Here is a 20724-nt window from a genome sequence, read left to right as displayed (position 1 = left end):
TGGATAAAGAAAAAAGACAGAAGAACCAAAGAAAAAGAAAGAGGGGGTAGGGAGGGAGGAAGGAGAAGAAAGAAAGGAAGGAAGGAAGGAAGGGGAAACAGAAGAGCCACTGAAATTAAGGGATTATGAATTTCACAGAATTAGCCAGACACTGATGAAAAAGAAAGGCCTGGGGAATAATACAAGCATGGTTGTCAGAAGAAGATAGATAGATAGATAGATAGATAGATAGATGTTAGAAATGGTGAAAGAAAATATGGAGGATGGAGAAATTATGATTACAAGTTCAACAAGTGAGTGGGCGTCATTCTAGTAGACAGATGGAGAACTATAAACAAACTAAAAGTTAATTTGCTCAAGTACTAAAGATTAAATTTGCAAGGCCTTGATTTAAAAAATAAAAACAGTTAAATTCTTGGATCACTAAATGTTGTTTTAAATGTTCTGGTTACTGATGTATCTTAAAGTTTTCATTTAAAGTGTTGTCTTCAGGACTGGAGAGATAGTCCAAGGTTTAAGAGCACCAGTTTCTCAATCAGAAAGCCAGTGTTTGGTTCGCAATACCAACATGGTGGTTCACAACTGTATATAACCCCAGTTCTGGGCCATTCAATGCCCTCTTCTGTTACCACAGGCACTGCATGCACATGGTACAAACATACACTCAAGCATACACATATATAATAAATAAATCTTGAAAATAATAAAGCATTAATTTTCTCTGACAGTTTAATTCCAAGGATTTGTGCTATGAAAGTAAATTCTATGTTATCACTGCGCTCTGCAAGAGACATTGCTTTGCGTTTTAAAAACTTTAACAAAGATAGCTTAGATTAAGCTTCCTTAAAACTGAATGAACAAAATTAACATTAGGAATTTTGTTTTTTATTTTGTTTTGTTTGAGGTAAGATCTTGCTACTATGTAGGCCAAGTTGGCCTCAAATTAGTGACCCTCCTGCTCCAGTCTCTTGAGTTCTGGGATCAAAGGCATGGCTCATCATACTTTTTTGGTTCCCAGACCCATGTGAGGGTGCTTATAACCTCCTAAAACCCCAGCTCCAGCCTGCACAAGTACCACCAGCAAACATGTGGGAGATACACAAAGACACGTACATGTATGTGCACACACACACACACACACACACACACACACACACACACACACACACAGGGAAAGAAAGAGAGAGAACGAGACAGAGACAGAGAGAGACAGAGAGACAGAGAGTGATTACATTTTTTGTTTTAAAAATCATTGTTCAGAAATGGAAAACTTTGAGTTAAATATGGGAAAATGTTATATTGAATTATAATCCAAACTAGAAAATAAATATCCATGAGTTTATATTGACCCAACTAATTAGGTAAACAAACAAGTCATTGACTATAGACAAATATTCATATAGAAGAATTAAGGAATATTAAATAGTCAGTACAGATGACTCACATCAAAAAGGTATGGTGCCTCCCTACTCCTGAGCTAGGGGCTGCGCAGTGTTTTTCTCCCAAACAGTGTGTTATGAAGGGGTAGATGAGGATCTTTACTAGGAGCTCCAAAGTTGGTGATGTGAAAGACACTATCCTGTGGGGCAGGGGCATGATTTGTGATTTGTGGATGGCATCCTTCAACACTGATAAGACTTTAGTAAAATACATTTTAATGAAGTGTGTGGTATGGTTAATAAGGAAGAACATTTGTTCTTAGCTGTGAAAAATGCCTTCTTTTTACATAAGATATTAAATAGGGGCACACAGAAAAGAGAAACAACAATGAAAGTCAGAAATATCTTGTGTAGATATAAAAGTACATTATGATTACCTTAAATTTTTTAAATGTTTATTTGGTCATTTGTTACAGGTTCCCAGTTAGTGTACAGAAGTAACTGGAGAATAATTAAGAGCACACGTCTGTCTTAGTTATTTTTCAGTTGTGACAAAACATCGTGACCAGGACAACTAATTACAGACAGCATTTAATGTGTGGCTCAAGGTTCCAGCGGGTTAGAGCACTTGTCCGCCATGTCAGAGAGCATGGCAGCAGGCAGACAGCATTGCATTGGAGCAGTGGCTGAAAGCTTACCTCAGATAAAATAGCAAGAGGCAGAAAGAGCTAGCTGAGGATGTCATGGGCTTTTGAAATATCAAAGTCCATTCCCATGATCCATCCCCTTTAACAAGGCTACAGCCCCCAATCCTTCCCAAACAGTTCCACAGACCAGGAAGCAAACATCCAAACATATGAGCCTATGGGGGGGCATTTTCATTCAAACCACCACAGTGACAATTAAGCATAGTCCTTCCCATTTTAAGTTTCTTCTGCAGTGAGAGAGAACTAGAGCCCATTTACTCACCTCCTCAAGAAATATATTTTAAGTATATATTGTGTGTCTTCAGTGCCAGGTGGTAGAAGGACTGCACTAGGAAAAACAGACTACTTTTTCTTTACTGATCACAGACAGAAAGGTGATAACTAAATGTATGATGGTTACAACGGTTGACATCGATTGTCAGCTTTACTAGATCTATGACCAATGAAAAGACAAGCATCAGCACATGTCTGTGAGGGATTATCTAGATTAGGTTAGTTGAGAAGATTTCTTAGTGTGGATGATATAATTCCATGTCTGGGTCCTGGACTGAATAAACAGGTGAAAGCAAGCTTAGCACAGCATGAGTTCTCCTCACTTCTTGAGTATCAATGTCAGAAGACATTTAATTAGTGAGTGGCCTTTGCGTCTGCTGCAGTGCCTTCACTCCTGTGATGGCAAGTATCCCTCAAACTGCAACCCAGAATAAACCTTTCTTTCTTTATTGCTTCCTGTCAAGTATTTTGTCACAGAAACAAGGCAAATAACTAGTACAATGATTTTTAAAGCCTCTAGTTTTAGGGAAAGAAAATGCAAAGAAGACTGAGAGGTTTTAAAGGCCAATTCAGTCTCTCTGTGTGTGGGAGGCAGTGATGGGGTCACATCAGGTCCCAGCGTCAGGGAGGTTGGAGCTAAGCTTTAGGGTGTGGCTGAGGATGAGGGAAGGTGTCGGACAGCAGAAGCCACGGCATAGAGGGCAGGATGTACTGAGGATCTAAAGATGGATGAGTGTGGCTGCCACAAAGAAACAAGGGCCAGGAAAAGAAACTGATCATCCTTGTAGATGTTGCTTTGATTTAAAAATACAGTAATAATCCCCAGAGCTCTGGGAAGTCCCTCCATCCTGACCAGTCATCAACCTTCAAACACTTCTGAGAAGGTACTGCACCCACAAGAAGCAGGAGAGATGCTGTACAGTGCTGAAGCCCAGGTTCAGCCCTTGGCATATCCTCTGTGGAGATGAAAGCTGTGCTTTCTAAGATGTCCCAGTACACACATAGTACATATTGTGTAATAGTCCTATTCTCACATGACTAAATGAGACAGTGCAGAACTGACAGTGATACTGGCCTGCATGTCATTACGCCCTCAAGTTCAAGAAAACATCTGAAATGTAAGCAAGAGTGACACTGGGGTAGGGATGACCCATAACCTTGAGTCTATTCTGTTTTCAATAACATCTTGCATAAATCTCAGTGCTTTCTGAATATCATGACATGTCCAACAAATCTCACTACTCCTCTCAACAAAACAGAATGAAGAGTTTCCATCTTATTTGATCCATTCACTTTTAATAAGAGGAATCTGGGCATAGTGAATCTATTATTAACTATTAAGGACATTTTTAAAGACAATTGTCTTATTATATTTTTATCATAATACTATTGATCGCATAATGGCAATCAGAACTTCCAAACACAGGGTTCATGCTGTACGCTATACATGCTGTATTAGTCACACAGACTGTTTACTTGTCGTGCAGTTTGACCTCATAATCATTTATATCTTGCCAGTTTTATGGCTGCCTCATGACATCTTAATAATGTGTTATTGAATTCATTTGGAAGACATCAAGTCTTTGGTTTCTAGTTCTGATGTTTCCCCAACCAAGATGACTGGATAACTAAATTAGACCTTCTGTAAGCTCTGGTACTTGCCAATATCACACAACTTTGGCGCACATAATTTTAATTATCATGTGAGAAGTGTGGCTATTCCAAGAGCCAGCATGCTGAGGCTTCCTTGGGCAGAATGATTTTTAGAATAGAATCTGATAAGTTCTCCCCACTCAATTGCTAAGGAGTAGCCAATTAGCTTTACCCATTTTGTCAGTGGAAAATTTAAATAGATGAGCAAATCTTAAAATGATTGCTAATAGTCTATTATTAATGATCATTATGTGTGTAGGGACTCTTTGTGATGAGCCATAGAGAATATGTACACGTGGAGCTGAACTATCTACAAAGAGGCATATTAAACTCTACTTCATATGGAAAGGATATTTGAAACTAGAGTTCTCAGATGGTTGTTTACAAGAACTTCAATTTTGAGATTATATAACATAATATCATAAGCCATAAGATATTATCATACTGCCCACTGTACCTAAAAATTATCCTAGCTATAACTTATGTTGTCTGTTAATCCCTGTATAATACAGTAAAGCTACAGGGGCCCCAGCCAGTAGTGACAACTGAACAATGTCACCCAACATGCTGGTCTTAAACACCAAGCCTTTCCTGTAAGGAAAGATGACTAAAGTGAATCTATTGAAGGCTTTACTGGAAAAGGATACAACTGTAAACTTCAGCCCAACACATGGAATGTGCAACAGCTGCTTACTGACATCTAGTTTCCCATAGAAAATTTTTCCTCTCCATTAAGACACATTCTTCAAGGATGGAGATGATGCCTCATATAGCTTCCCCCCTTTCCTCCCCCTGCACCCAGCACCTCTTTTGATGTGATCCTGTGGCTCTACAACTCAATTAGTGAGGATTTATTTCAGAGAATCTAAAAGAATATAAAAAAGAGGGACATGCTTTTCACTCAGAGCCTAAAGGATCTGTTCTAGAAGAATAATGATTGTATTCAAAATTAATATATTATATATCCTGTACAATAAAAGAAATTCTGGAGGTATCACCATCCCCAATTTCAATCTGCATGCAGAGCAACAGTAATAACAACCACATGGTTTGGCATAAAAACAGAGAGGTTAATCAATGGTTATCAAATCAAAGATCCAGACACTTGCTTTTTGACAAAGAAGCCAAAACCATGCAATGGAAAATATAAAGCATCTTCAGCAAATGGTTCTGGTCTATCTGGTCTTTTGCATGCAGAAGAATGCAAGTAGATCTATATTTATCACCCTGCACAAAACTTAAGTCCAAGTAGATCAAAGACCTCAACATAAAGCTGGATATGCTAAGTCTAATAGAAGAGAAACTGGGGAATAGCCTTGAATGCATTGCTACAGGAGACAACTTACTGAAAAGACTAAGATCAACAATTAATACCTGGGACCTCTTGAAACTGAAAAGCTCCTCTAAGACAAAGGAGACAACTTCCTGAAAAGAAAACTAACAGCTCAGGCACTAAGATCAACAATTAATACATGGGACCTCTTGAAATTGAAAAGCTTTTCTAAGACAAAGGACACTATCAATAAAACAAAACAGCAGCCTACAGTATGAGAATAAATACCTTCACCAGCTCTTCATCAGAGCAAGGGCTAATATACAAAATTTATAAAGAAATAAAAAATTAGACACCAAGAAACCAAATAACCCAATTTTAAAATGGGGTACAGAGCTAAACAGGGAATTCTCAAGAGAGGAATATCAAATGGCCAAGAAGCATTTAAACAAATATCCAACATCCTTAATCATCAGGTAAATGCAAATCAAAATGACTCTGAGATTCCATCTTACACTTGTCAGAATGCATAAGATCAAAAACTCAAGTGACAGAACATGCTGGTGAGGATGTGGAGAAAGGGAAACACTCCTCAGTTGCTGTGGGGAGTGAAAACTTGTACAACAACTTTGGAAATAAATCTGGTGCTTTCTCAGAAAACTAGGAATAGTTCTACCTCAGGACCCAGCTATACAACTCCTGGGCATACATCCAAAAGATGCTCCACCCTACCACAAAGACATTTTCTCAACTATGTTCATAGTAGCTTTATTTGTAATAGACAAAAACTGGAAACAACCTAGATGTCCTCAACTGAAGAACAGATAAAGAAACTGTGGCACATTTGCACAATGGAATACTACTCAGCTATTAAAAACAAGGAAATTATGAAATTTGCAGGCAAATGGGTGGAACTAAAAAGTATCATCCTAAGTGTGGTAACCCAGACCCAGAAAGACATGCATGGTACCTAACTACTCATTTATAGGGGGATATTAGCCATAAACTACAAGATAACCATTCTATGCTCCACAGACCCAAAGAACCTCAGTAACAAGGAGGGTTGCCCAGGAGAGGATGCTCCACTCTCACCTAGAAGTGGAAATAAAATGAGCGCTGGAGGTGGAGGGGTGGAGGGAATTGGATGTGAGAGGGGGTGAAGAGGGTAATGGAGTGAAGGGGATCAGTTGTGGGGAGAGAAGGGAGAGAGAACAGAACTGGGTGGAGGATGGAGAGGATTCCAGGAGTCTATGGGAGTGACTCTAGCAGAGACTCTTAGCAGTGGGGGATATGGATCCTGAAGTGACTCCTATAACTAGTTAGGACTTCCAGTGAAAGAGTGGGGACACTAGGCCACACACAATACCTTTGACCCAAAATTTGTCTACCTACAAAATATGCAGGGATAAAGATAGAGCAGAGATTGGGGGAATGGACAACCAGTGTCCGGCCCTTCCCATGGTAAAGAGCCAACCCCTCACACTATTAATGATACTCTGTTATGCTTGTAGACAGGAGCCTAGCTTAACTGTCCTCTGAGAGGCTTCATCCAGCAGCTGATGGAAATCAATGCAGAGCCCTAAAGATAAACAATAGGCTGAGCTCAGGGAGTCTTGTGGAAGAGCAGGAGAAAGATTGAGGGAGCCAGAGGGGTCAAGGAAACCACAAGAAGACCTACAGTGTCAACTAACCTGAACCAATGGGGGCTCAAAGAGACTGAACCACCAAGAAAAGCACATGCATTGGCTGGACCCAGGCCCCCTGCACATATGTAGCAGATGTGCATCTTGGTCTTCATGTGGACCCCTTAACAGCTAGCGTGGGGGCTGTCTCAGACTCTGATGTCTGCCTTTGCATCCCTTCCCTCTAGCTGGGCTACCTTGTCTGGTCTCAGTGAGAAAGGATGCGCCTAGTCATGCTCTGACTTGATGTTCCAGAGCAGGTTGGTACCCATGGGGCAGGGGAGAGATCTACTTCTCTAAGGAGAAAGGGAATGGGGGAATGGGGGTAGGTGTACATGAGGGGGAGACTGGGAGGGGAGGAGGGAGTAAGGCTGTGATGAGAATGTAAAGTGAACTAACTAATTAATTAATTAATTAAAAAGAAGAAGAACTAGTCCCAGTATCCTCTGGCAATAGGCAAAGAGACACCTCTTAGACAAGATGTTCTAAGACAAGAGCAGAGCAGATGGCAGTCCTTTGTTCATCCCAGTTTGATACATGACTTGATGCCCAAAGCTGTCTTATGCCTAGGACACATAAAAATCAAATCAAATCCAGGCAGTGCAGCACATGAGGAGGAAGACAGAGACCTGCAGACTGCCATGCTAGCCACAGACCTGCCCTCCAGTTCATGGCACAGGCAGACCATAGACACTGCTTGTCTCCACACCACACAGCACCACCGATGATGGAGGATGTCACCCAGGGACCTGCCAGCCTCTTGGCCAGCCTGCAGAGGGAGCCTCACAATATGAGAATATGTGGGGGCCAAATGGGATAGAAAAAGAAGTGGAGCCACTTGAGCATTATGCAAAGAGGTGGAACTGGAGCAGAGAAGTAGCCTGTTATGAGTGGCCAGCCCTGCCACCTGGGGCCATGGTGAAGATCCAGCCTGAGCCGCCACTGAGGGCTAGGTCTGAGTCAATGGCTATGCAGCAGTGGTGGTGATCGGTGGGTATCAGTGTAGATGCCCGTGGCTCATATCATCACTATAAAGAATACGGGGATGTTCCTGGTCAGAAGAGCCACCAGGCACCACGTGACTGCCCAGGGGCTGTGCATGCATAACTGGCCCAGCCCCTCACTGGATGCAGCACTCTGGAGAACACTTTTCCTGGACAGTACATGAGAGCTACTCTGGGGAGTGGGGAGTGGGGAGTGAGGTGCAGGTGAGCCAGTCCCAAAAGGAAGAGCTTGGGAGAGCTGGCCCCGGGTCATGAGAGCAGGAGAGCTGACCCTGCCGCCTGCTGATGGTGGCACTGAATGGCCTAGCTGGAACAGTGCTGGAGAGCTCACCCTGGTGGTGGTGCAGATAAAGGAGAGCTGGCAGGCTGATCTCCTCAGCTACCACCCAGGCCCAAATATGAACTGGCCCACCTCAAAATCTGTATCATCTGCAGATGGTTGGGATGTGTGAAAGGCCCACTGTTGTGAGTCCTGCTGACCCAACGCTGCAGGATCTCCATGACACAGGGCAACAACACCCAGGAGTCCCGATGAGAATCCAATGTTGATGGTGTCACAGAAGCCAGAGACCTCGTACCAGACCAATGACACACTGCAAGGTGTGACCAGAGGGATATGCTGTGAGATACAGTGTGACATACTACAACTTCCATGATGACATGTTTTCTATGCTTTGTTGTTGCTGCTGCTCAGTTGGTTGTATTATTTGTGGGTGTGGAGGCTTCAAGGGCAAAGAGTGGATATGAGAGCATGGGGAGATGAGCAGGACTGGGCAAATAAGGAATAAACTTTTTTAAAAACTAGCCCCAGCAGCCAGAGATTGTTCCACCACTCAAAGCCCCGCTACTTGCAGATATTTCATAGGCCAAGACTCCTCTGCTTTATGACCATTAGTTGCTCATACTAGCTCATGGTGAGGCTCCATTGCTGGGAATACATTTGTCATCTTGTGTACCAGAAGAAGGCAACTCACTTTTTACCCATTTCTGACTACTTGATGTTATTTTCTTGTTCTATACCTGTTAGGATATCTTGTGTACTATATGGATGCAATACCTGTCGATAAAAATAAGAAATAAAACTTATGCCCTATAACTGAGGTGGGAAATAGAAGGTGAGACATCTGGAAAACAGAAAGGATCCTGGGAGAGAGGCAGGCACAGGAGATCAGACAGGCAAGATGTGAGGAGAACAGATGCATTGTATCTGAGCCGAAGTAATAGGTCATATGGCAAAATGTAGATTAGTATAAATAGGTTAAGTTATGAGCCAGTCAGAGAAGAGCCTAGCCATATGGCCAAGATATTTGTAAATAATATTTTGAGTCCCATGAGTCTTTATTCCTAGAGCTTGGGGCCAGCCAGAAAAACCACCCCCAACATATAACACTAAGTGAGATGCCCACTACCGAGGCCTGCTGTCAAGATTTCTAAATGAATAAAATATGTTCTCTTATTATATTTTCAATATAGTTCTATAAATGGTGTGAGATCAAAACAGGAAAAATGTACCTTGGAATCTAACAAAAACAGGAAAAAAAAATACCTTGCAGGTTAAGAGTTCTGCTTACAGTTAAAACAGTTAAGAAGGGGCTGGAGAAATGACTCAGCAGTGAACAGCACTGTCTGCTCTTCCAGAAGTCCTGAATTCAACTCCCAGCAACCACATGGTGGCTCATAACCATCTCTACTGCCATCTGATGCCCTCTGCTGGCATACAGATAGTACATACAGATAGAGCATTCAAATAAACAAATCTTAAATTTTTAAATTTAAATTTAAAAAACAGTTAGGAATAAGTACCTGATTGTCCTGTGTTGTTTGTGCAAGTTAAGGTTTCTATTTGTAACTAAGAATGCGTTCCTGCTTCTTACATCTGATGTAAACTGCTTGCGACCCCATCCACATGATGTGTACCCTTCTCTTTCATCGTATCTTTCTAACAATGTGTAACAGCCTACTCTTTCCCCCCTGTGAACACGCTGTCTCTCCTATAAAAAGGGGCTTCAAGAGGCCAGCAGTAGCTGTTCTCTCAAATCCAGATTTAGAATGGGACAGCCAGACTGGCCAGTCCAGGATGCACCCCAACATACAGCTTGCTTTAATTGGACAATTGTGGACTTGGTCTTTTCTCCTTATGATTCTCAGGCTTAACACTAACTGACTAACCCTGAATAATTTACTCTGTAATATAGGAAGGTTATAATTAAAATAAAATGCTCATTGAGATTAGCTCTGGGGGAAAAGCCACTTTCTCCTTTAGAAATAGACTTAAACACTTACTGTTAGGTCTCAGACTATCCAAATATCCAGAAATGAGCTCAAGCTAGACCATAGGAGCATTTATGCCCATAAGGTAACAGCTAGCGTTCCTTAGGAACTTGTGAAACTGGTTTCCATACCTCTGGCCAAAAAGACATATGGCTCCATTAACATACACCTGCAGTTGCGTGTCAAAGCGCACTGTGGCCTCCAGGCTCCCTCAGACTCTGTTCTCAAGTCCTCTTTACACAGTTACCCTCCCTATAACCTACTCTTCTTCTATATGCTCTCTCTCCCGCTTGCTACACTCTTGCTTTCTTCCTATGTCATTCTCCCTTCTCTCACAGATAGCCTTGGTCATGTCCAGTCTGCTTCTGTTTCTTTCTGCGTTGTCTTAGTCACAGTAAAAACTTTAGTCATACAATGTAGTGGCCCCTCTTTCTTGATTACTAGCTAGGGTCTCGCTATGTCACACAGGTGGCCTTGAACTCAAGGCTTCAGACAATGCTACCACTTCATTCTGCCTAACCAGATTCTTTTTTTCTTTCCCGAGTCAGGGTTTCTCTGCACAGCCTTGGCTGTCCTGGAACTTGCTCTATTGACCAGGCTGGCCTTGAAGTCACAGAGATCCGCCTGCCTCTACCTCCTGAGTGCTGAGATTAAAGGTGTGCGCCACCACAGGCCGGCTGCCCAACCAGATTCTTACCACCTGTTCCCAGCAAGCGGTGGTACCTTATTCCCATAAAGGACATCTGAGTTTTTGCTTTGCTTTCCTATTTTCAATAAAGACAGAGAAGGGTCTACTGATACACTTATGTATTACTTTCCCTTTAAATCCCAGCACCCCAGGCAGAAAGAAGCATACATTTCCTCTACCCCCAGAACCAAGTTACCTAAACACCACGCTACACACCGTCACCATGAAATTGATTCCTGAATATTTAAATGAGGCTCTCACCTGAATAAGCTGCTGCTTCAACTTCTGAATTTCTGAAATGTTGAGCTCACTGAATAAGTCAGACACAGGGTGTAGGGACTCTCCTTTCCTGGAGTTGGGAGTACGATAGTCTCCGTTCAGTTTCCCAAGAGGCCCGTGGATATGTCCGTTCATCTTGTCATCGTTGTTTGGCTCACTCCCGTCCTCAGCAAACTTGAGCCCATCCACTGAGATGCTGATGTGGTTCTCACTAAGGTTGATGTACTGGGACAGCTCCTTCCTCAGGCTGTTCTTCTGCTCTCTCTCATTTTTCAGCGTCTCAAGGGCTTCTTCCAACTGATGCTCTGCGATCTCTTTCAGTCGAATGGCATCTTCTAGCTGGCTGTTCAGTAGCACTGTTTCCTCTTCAAACCTCTTAATTTCATGCTTTAAGCCTTCATACTCAACCTGTTAGGATAAAGAAGATTCATAAAACTAAAATGTGGGCCTTAAAAAAATTCCCACTAAACACTCTAGTGGACTTAATGATTAGGAAAAGTATAACAGTCTAAAAAATAAATAATAAAAAAGTACATACTATATTCTTATAGTAATACACAAAAGTGACCCAGATACAAACACATATATATAAGTAGCTATATTTTTAAAAATAAAAATATATAATTTAATACCTAGTAGAGAGGAAAAGGTATCTACTGTACTAGGGCATTCTTTAGGATCCAATGGACAAAACAGCATTGGTTTCCTAATAAACAACAATAAAATATTTTCGGTAATATTCTATCAAATTTTTGAATATTTGCTACCCAAGAAAAAAATTTTACCATCACTGTTTTTATTTCATTAATGAATAGGCAATTTTAGTATACAGACAAACATTTGTTTAACAAAGTAGGACAAAATGTCAACACAATATGTTTGAGAATAAGATAAAAAAGCCAAAAATAATTAATCTCAAATAATAAATATCTATACTATTATTAATCTGATATTCTTTTGAGTTATAATAAACAAGAGCCTGCTGAAACAATCTTTGGTTATAGGAACCATAGATGGCAGTGTCTCTGTGAGCTGGTATGCCTGCTGGAGACTCTTCCATGGTACTAACCATATGCCACCTTTTAAAAACATGCCATTTGGCTGGATATGATGGTGCATGCCTTTGATCCCAGCACTCAGAAGGCAGAGGCAGGTGGATCTCTGAATATGAAGCAAGCCTAATCTGCAAAGTGAGTTCCAGGGTAGCCAAGACTGTTTTACTGAGAAACTCTGTCTTGAATAAAACAAACAAGCAAGCAAGCAAACAATAAACAAAGTATATTATCTAGGCCAGGCATGGTGGTCTATGCTTTTAATCCCAGCACTCTGGTGGCAGAAGCAGATCTCTGTACGTTTGAGGCCAACCTGGACTACACAGTAAATTTTCAGGCCAGTCAGAGTTATATAGTGAGACCCTGTCTCAAAAAAACAAAAATAGCCAAAGTACCTTTTTACTCTCCTAAATACCCTTCAGTACATCAGTGCTCCCTCCATAGTGTTTAAAATCAAATTCTGCTCTTCAGTAAACATTTGTTTAATAAATACTCTGGGAAAAAAACTAGGACATCACAACTGTGATGTGAGGGAGCCCAGCTCCATCTCAAGGCGGCAGCAGAACTTGCCGGTGTCTGCTAGCACCAGGTGGCACTGGTTTGACAAGCATCAGAGATGCAACACTGAAAGGATCGTAAGGACTCGAACCACAGTTCCGAAGAACTACTGAGACCAAACAGCACGTGCAAAGGACAAAGTTCCTGAAAGAAGGCATGTGAGGCCATTGTGTAAAGCTGTGAAGGTGAACACCAGGTTGTAGTAGAGACCCAAAATATTGGATACCGGGACCATGAGACATCAGCCCAGGATGTCTGTAGGCGCAGTATGAAGCCTACGTAAGATAGACGTTATGTGTACGGCAGGAGGCAGCGCGAGAGGGATCAGGCTCAGCCAACTCATCACAGGCTCCAGATATGAAGATGTAGAATTCAGTTAGAATAAATACATTTTACACCAACAGATGGCCATGAGCCTAGAGGGGCCAGAACGGAATGTTGTGAAGGTGAAATGTCCCCTGTAGGGCCCCACCTAGTTAGTGGTGCTGCTTGGGAACGTTGTGGAACTTGTAGGAGGTAGAGTCTTGCTGGAGGAGTTGGTCACTGGAGGTCCTGTGAGTTCGAGGCCAGCCTGGACTGCAAAACGAGTCCAGGACAGCCAGGGCTACACAGAGAAACACTGTATTGTAAACTATACTACTTACATAGCTTTTTTTTTCCTTACACATTTTAGCTGACATAGGAAGACTGAGAAATTCCAATATACAAATTAAAGGAGTATAAGCGGGAAATGGCAAGCTCTCTCTTAAGAAATAAAGTATAGATAGAGCTGAAGCAACAGCTCAGCAGCTAAGAGCAGGTACTGCTCTTCCAGAGGCTTCAATTGCCAGCACCTGTGTCAGGTGTCTCCCAAGTTTCTCTAACTCAGGCTCCAAGGCAACCCCGTTAGTACCAACACTGCTTTGTGTCTCCATACACACATATAATATAGCAAAACACAAGTCTTTTGAAAAAACAAAAGAAAAAGCGTGTACCTCATTTATTAAAAAATGTGAATCCACCTGTGGAATAACTCTTTTAAACACCTTAAGCCTCACCTGGTTCTGCTTTAATGTGGACACAAGTTTCTGCAATGTGATATTTTCTTCTTCCAGTTCTGTATAGTCCTGAAGGAGTCGGGCCTCGCGGAATTTATATTCTCGGATTTCATCTTTCATTCGTATTCTCTGTAGCTCAACCATCTCATTGTTCTGAAATAATGACACAATCAGTATAAAGCTTCCCTATTCCAGATTTTAGTAAATGTACCAAAAAATAGTAGTTAAATGACAGAAAGATTTCTTGCATTTAAATTGGCACTTCCCTTTTAGATGACAATATAATGATAGCCATTAAAATTTCTAAAGCACAGACACTTTGACCCAGCAATCCAACATTTAAAAAATGTTTCAAAGAAAAAAATAAAAAGCTAAGCAAGTTCATGTTTATTTACACACAAGACCAGAAAACAGACTAAATGTGGGCTATTTGGAGTAACACTGAAATAATTATTTTCCTCTTTGAATTACGAAATTATTTAAAATGATGAGAAATACAATCAGAAGAAACTTTAATGTACTGAAACCAAAGTACAGCTACAATATATTATTAAATGTAAAAATAAGCTATAGACTAGTATGCGCAGTAAGAGTCCATATATGAAGAGATGGCTCAGTAGTTAGAGCACTTGCTGTTCTTCCAGAGGACCTGGATTGGACTTCCAGGACTCACAGGGCAGTTCACAACCATCAATAACTCCGGTTTAGCACATTCTATGATTTCTTCAGTCTCCACAAGCACCAGGCATGCACTCAGTGACTTACAGAGTCATTCAGAGATACAGACATACAGTCACACAGTCATACAGACATACAGAGAAAACATGCACACACATAAAAAAGTAATTCCCCCTCCCCTAGACCACTGACAGGGGGGCCCTCCTCCCCCACTGTCTGGCCACCGCCTATCGGGTCTCATCAGGATAGCCTGCATCCCCTTCCTCTGTGTCACCACAAGGCTGTCCTGCCAAGGGGTAATGATCAAACTATGGGCAGAAGAGTGGCTGTCAGAGGTTCAGCAGCCGTCCCCCTCCCCATCTCCCACATGGAGACTGAGCTGTCCATCCTGAACAGGGGGTATAGGGTTACTGCATGCATTGTCCTTGGTTGGTGCATCAGTCTATGCACACCCTCCTGTGTCCAGATCCACACGCCTTGATGGGTCTCCCTGTGGAGCTCCTGACCATTCCAGGCCCTTCCATCCCCCCACTCTTGCATACAAGTCTAAACATTCTGCCCAGAGTCCAGCTGCAAGTCCCAGCATCTGTCTGGATCCCCCACTGGGTGGAGTTTCTCAGAGGACATCTATGTTGGGCTAATATCCAGTTATAAGTGAGTATATACCATCTGTGACTTTCTGGGCCTGGGTTACCTCACTCAGGATGATCTTTTCAAGCTGTTGATTTCCCTGCAAATTTCAAGATTTCTTTGTATTTAATATTTTTAAAGTGAAGATTTCTATTTAAAAATGAATAAGGAGGGTCTGGATACTGTGGTGCCATCTGGATTCCAGGGCTTGCAGGGTAGAAGAAGAGGGATCAGGGGCTCATGAACAGCTTGGGTTACGTAAGACCCTACCTCAAAAATTAAAGCAGCAAAAATGAACAAAAACTAGAACTGCATACATGTGTACATGCACACACAAACAAACCTCACTTTCATGTTATAAACATATTTGCAAAAAATTCTCCCCGAACTGCCAACAGTGATTATCTAACAGGGGTAGGGCTAATCAGATCATAGCAATAAGAAGATGGAATGTTACTGTAATTTTATCACCTATGAATACCCACAAAGCAGGCCCTATATAAAAGTCTCCTGTTTAAAAACCCCTTATTCGTGACTTCCACTCCATGTATATTTATGCTTTATTTCCTTCCCTTTCTACCTCTGTAGAAATATGCACTAATGACTCACCCACGCTAATTAATGACTGATATAATTTATCACTCTTAAGTATGAGAGAAGGAGAAACCCATCTTTGTGTCCATAGTTTGAAAGATAAATAGAAGTCCTCAAATAAAAGTGGTTTAGGAAAAGTTGATTGTTAGAGGAGGGTCTTATGCACTGTGTTTTCAGATGCTGATTCTAGTTACTGCTCTGTCATGGGCATCCTTATGAACTTGAACCATCTCCTGTATCCATGTGATGTAAGGAATGTTCCCCAATTGCCCCTGATTGGTTAATAAAGACACTGAAGCCTGTGACTGGACAGAAGAGAGGTAGGAGGGGCTTAGGTGCTCAGGTTTGGGGTTTCTGAGGGACCAGGTATCAATTATTGGGGAACTAGCTGGTTAAAGAAAACTACTGCCCACATTCTCCACAGTTGTGTGGGGAGCAGGGACTGACTGGGACATGAACTCTGGTGCACCCTATTTGACCACTTCCCCTTGGTGGGGAGACCTGGTGACACTCAGAGGAAGAGAAAGCAGGCTACCAGGAAGAGACCTGATAGGCTGTGATCTTATAGTGGGGGACAAGGTCACCTTCTGTCATAGACCTAGGGGAGGGGAATAGGATGAAAGAGGGAGGGAGGAGGAACGGGAAGATACAAGTGAGGGGATAACAATGAGATGTAACCTGAATAAATTACTTAAATAAATTTTTTAAAAAAGAAAACTGCTGCCATACTAATTTCCTGCATTTAGTTAATGTATACAGAATAATTAGTAAATTATACAGTTGATAGTTCAAAACTACACTTTTTTTTCTTTCAGAACTCTTGAAACATTTAAAATTCAAGTGTACATTGATTGAGCTAGTTATACAATAAGATTTTGTCAGAAAAAAATACAGTATGTACCATTTGCTAAATATATTTAACCATAAGACCTTTACCTTTTTCAAGGAGTGTTTTAAATAATTTATAGACCAAATTATTGGAAATGATAGTATCATACAGGTAGAGACGCATGGCTGCCAGCTAGTGAGGCCCTAACAGAAGGAGCTGACAAGAGCATACCCTGCCTTCTACAGCCCAACAGCCAGAGGCAGCCAGGTTACTGTCATGCCTCACAGGTCCATGTTAACTATCCAGTCACATTCGTACATTATGTGCTAATCAGGCCCGCTCTTCTGTGAATTCCTACATCTAGCCATCTTTCTAAAACTGTACTCTGTACTTTCCAGGCACCTGTCTCGCAGCACAAACCACAGGTGCACAGAGGAAGAGGATGCGCTCAGTCTTGAAGCAACTTGATGTGCTGGGGTGGGTTGTTAGGGAGGGGCTCCCCCTTTCTGAGGAGTAGGGAGGGGCCTACAATTGGGATGTAAAGTGAATTAATTGATTGATTATTTTTAAAAACAACTCAAACTATTTAGACAATTTAAGGCCAGTCCAAATTAACGTGAGACTCCACAAAGCCGCTGTTTACCAATGAAGTAATAACCTAAAAAAATTTATAAGGCTTAATGCATGTTGGGTACCTTATTTGGACCTTACATTCCCCCTAATAACTCATGTTTTGAGGGTTTTGGGTTGTGGTGAAACCTTTAGCAGACTGAAGAAGTTAGTTCACTAGGGCACGTCCTTTAGGAGAAGACTGATTCTAGCCATACTTCCTGTTTTTCTTGGCCCCTCAACTACCATGTATTGAGCTTTTTGTTCCCTCATAAGTTCCCGTATGTGAAGCTCACCTTGCCACAGACCCAGAAGCAACAGAAACAATTGACCATGGTCAGAAATCTTTAAAATCGTGTACCAAAATTAACTTTTCTTCTTTATAAAGTATTTGTGTCTGGCATTTTATCAGTGACAGAAAGCTGATTAACACATGTGGCTTGGTGAAGCAGATTTTTTAAAAAAGATTCTCATGTACTCAGAATAGCAAGAATATTTAAGTTCCAAGACAACCCGACCTATGTAGTAGGTTCAAAGCATGCTTAAGTTAAATACTGATACTGAGGTCGTCTCCAAATAACTTATCTTCAGCTGGGGCGGGGGGTAAGCGGTATATGTCTGGTGTTTCCTACAGGGCCCCATTATGCTGTGACATTAGAGAATACAAGCCACACATTTTCTGCTCTGAATCAGATACCTACACTGGACGGAGCAGCCCATGGGGACAGCCTTCTAGTATTAAAATTAATCATGTACTCAAGTATGCTCTTCTCGCGAACCATCTCACAGTGTTCAACTGTGGCAACTAGGAAAAGTTAAGGGGAGTGTCCAAAAGGGTGCTTAAAGAGATAGGCTTGAAAGCATTTCACCAGCAAATACTGATAATGAAAGATTAATTCAAATATGATGTAACTGTATTTTATCCCTTGTGCAGTGTAAAAAAGATAGACATTGTTTTAAAAATTATGTCTCTAGCATTGTCTGGCACAGCATTTGCACAGAGTAGGTGCTTACCTAAAAGATCATTAGTGAAGGTGACTTCAGTGAATTGAAATGCAGCAGTGTTCCAATTCTCTTTGCCACAGAGACTGGCAAGTTATAATTACATATGACTCTCTGCACGTACACATCCAAAGCATTTGCCAACTCAATGGTATTTCTCTCAATCTGAAGCTTAATAGTGGATTTGCCCATCACAATAAGAGAGTGGTGACACTGTCTGACCTTGCAATGACCCATTGCCCATGCTGACTGGTCCAGGCAGAAAGAGGAACGCAAACTAAATTGGATAAATGGTAGTGAGATCGACATCACCAGCTCTAGTACTTTCATTCTATTAATTTTAATCATATCTTTGTTCTTTCTCTAATAGACATATAGACTGAAATATGAAAAGTAATTGGTCAGTAGCCAAAGTTATACATTTATTACCTTTCATTATTTCCTCTTCACTTTCTAATTGGTATAGAACATGCAGTTATAGTGGAAGAGGTGGTAGTGGTGGCATACCCCCTGAGTTGGCTAAACAGTAGCCCCCAAATGTGCAGATCCCAGCTCCTATAAGCAGTGACTGCTCCTTTACATGGTGAAACAAATGTGCCAAACTGATTGAAGTTCAGGAATTGAGATGGAATGTTATTCGTTATAAGCTGGATAAACTTTAAGTGTAAGTCCATTGACACACACACATGCACACGCAGACACACACATGTATGCACAATTAATAAATAAATAAAGTAACAACCAAAAATGGCAGACACAAAGAGGAGAGGGAAGGAGACACTGAAACCAGAGGCTATGCTACTGCCTGCGGCGAAAAATGTAAGGAGGGCCATGTAACAAAGAAGGGTGCTCTAGGGTCTGAGAAGAACATGTTTGTGTTCCTATCACCTCTGGAAAGGTTGTCTGTGACACCTTGACCTTGACTCAGTAATTCATAGACTTCTGGACTCCACAGATATGCAAAAATAAGTGTTGGGGGGTTATTCTGTTTTGTTTTGCTTTTTGTTTTCTTTTTAAAAGTTTTTTATTTTTTAATTTTTATTTGTTTACTTTACATCCCAGTTGTAGTCCATCATGGACTCCCAGTCCCACCCTCCCTCCCGCAGTCCCCATCCCCCTTTCCCCTAGTCCTCAGAAATGGGGAGCACTCATCCCCTATCATCTGAGCAAAGCCTATCAAGTCTCATCTGGACTTCCTGCATCCTCTTCCTTCCCCACCAAGGGGAAGTGATCAACAAGTGGGCACTTGCGTCCATGTCAGAGGTGGCCCCTGCTCCCCACATTAGAGCACCCACAAGGAGACTGTGCTGCCTGTCTACTGCATCTGAGCAGAGGTCTAGGTCCCTTTTTGGTGCATCAGTCTGCAGCACCTCCATCCCCAGCCCCTGGCCTAGATTTGTTGGCTCTATTGGTCTCCTTGTGGAGCTCTGTCCCATTCACATCCTTCTATCTTCCGACTCTTCCATAAGACTCCCGGCACTCCATCCCAATGGATGCTATGAGTTTCAGCATCTGCTTCCATCACCCTCTGGGTGGAGTCTTTCAGAGGATCTCTATGAAAGGCACACTTCCTGTTCCTTTCTTCAACTGCTTCTGGTGTCTAGTCTATGTGCCCTACCGAAAGAATTAAACATCTTCCCTACGGTCCTCCTTGTTATTTAGCTTCTTATGCCTGTGTATTGTAGTGTGGTTATCCTGTGTTATCTGGTTAATATCCACTTATAAGTGAGTATATACCATGCATGTCTTTCTGAGTCTGGGTTACCCCACTCAGGATGATCTTTTCCAGTTTCATCCATTTGATACATGTAAGATGAAATCTCAGTCATTTTGATTTGCATTTCCATGATGACTAAGCATGTTGAGCATTTCTTCAAGTGTTTCTCAATATTCCTCTGAGAATTCTCTGACATTCATGGTATATACTCACTTATAAGTAGATATTGGCTGAACATAAATGTCCCTCCCAGCAGGGGATCAGGAAACATAATGGGGCTCTAAGCTGGACTCTGGGCAGAGTGCTGAGAGTGGTATGGAAGAGTAGGGGATGGAAGGACCTGGAGGAGTCAGGAGCCTCACAGGGAGACCATCAGGGTTGTGGATCTGGACCCAGGAGGGCCTGCACAAATTGATGCACCAACTAAGGACAATGCATGCAGAGAAACAAGACCCCTGTTCAGATGTAGCTGACAGACAGCTAATTCTCCACATTGGGGGGAGGACTGCCACTGAATCTCTGACATGCACTCTGGTACCCATGATTTGATCTCTGCCTCTTGGCACTGCAGCCTTGCAGGTGCACAGAGGAAGGGGATGCAGGCTGCCCTGATGAGACCTGATGGACTGTGGCCAGACAGTGTGGAAGAGCTGCACCCCACCCGCCACCTGCCATCAGAGGGCTGAGGGAGGGGACTGGGGCAGAAGGGGGAGGGAGGTTGGGAACAGGAAGATAACTGATTGAGGGGATAGCAATCAGGATGTAATGTGAATAAATTATAATAAGTAAAATAATAAAAATATAGTTGT

The 20724-nt window shown here is 41.9% G+C and overlaps 1 protein-coding gene across 7 annotated transcripts in view; it reads right to left on the bottom strand.

Moving 5' to 3' along the window:
- Positions 1-20724, bottom strand: part of Bicd1 (BICD cargo adaptor 1) — a 121917-nt gene that overhangs the window by 41864 nt on the left and 59329 nt on the right. For all 7 annotated transcript variants that reach the window (XM_051155632.1, XM_051155633.1, XM_051155634.1 and 4 more), the window contains exons 3-4: positions 13857-14009; positions 11192-11617 (exon numbers count right to left, since the gene is read on the bottom strand). In XM_051155632.1, coding sequence (XP_051011589.1) covers positions 11192-11617; positions 13857-14009 — 579 coding nt within the window. The remainder of the gene's footprint in view (positions 1-11191; positions 11618-13856; positions 14010-20724) is intronic.

The sequence above is a fragment of the Acomys russatus genome, chromosome 13 (assembly GCF_903995435.1).
Source record: "Acomys russatus chromosome 13, mAcoRus1.1, whole genome shotgun sequence".
NCBI classification, from domain to species: domain Eukaryota; kingdom Metazoa; phylum Chordata; class Mammalia; order Rodentia; family Muridae; genus Acomys; species Acomys russatus.
Note: the sequence above shows the minus strand (reverse complement) of the source record. Positions and strands in the feature narration are given on the sequence as shown.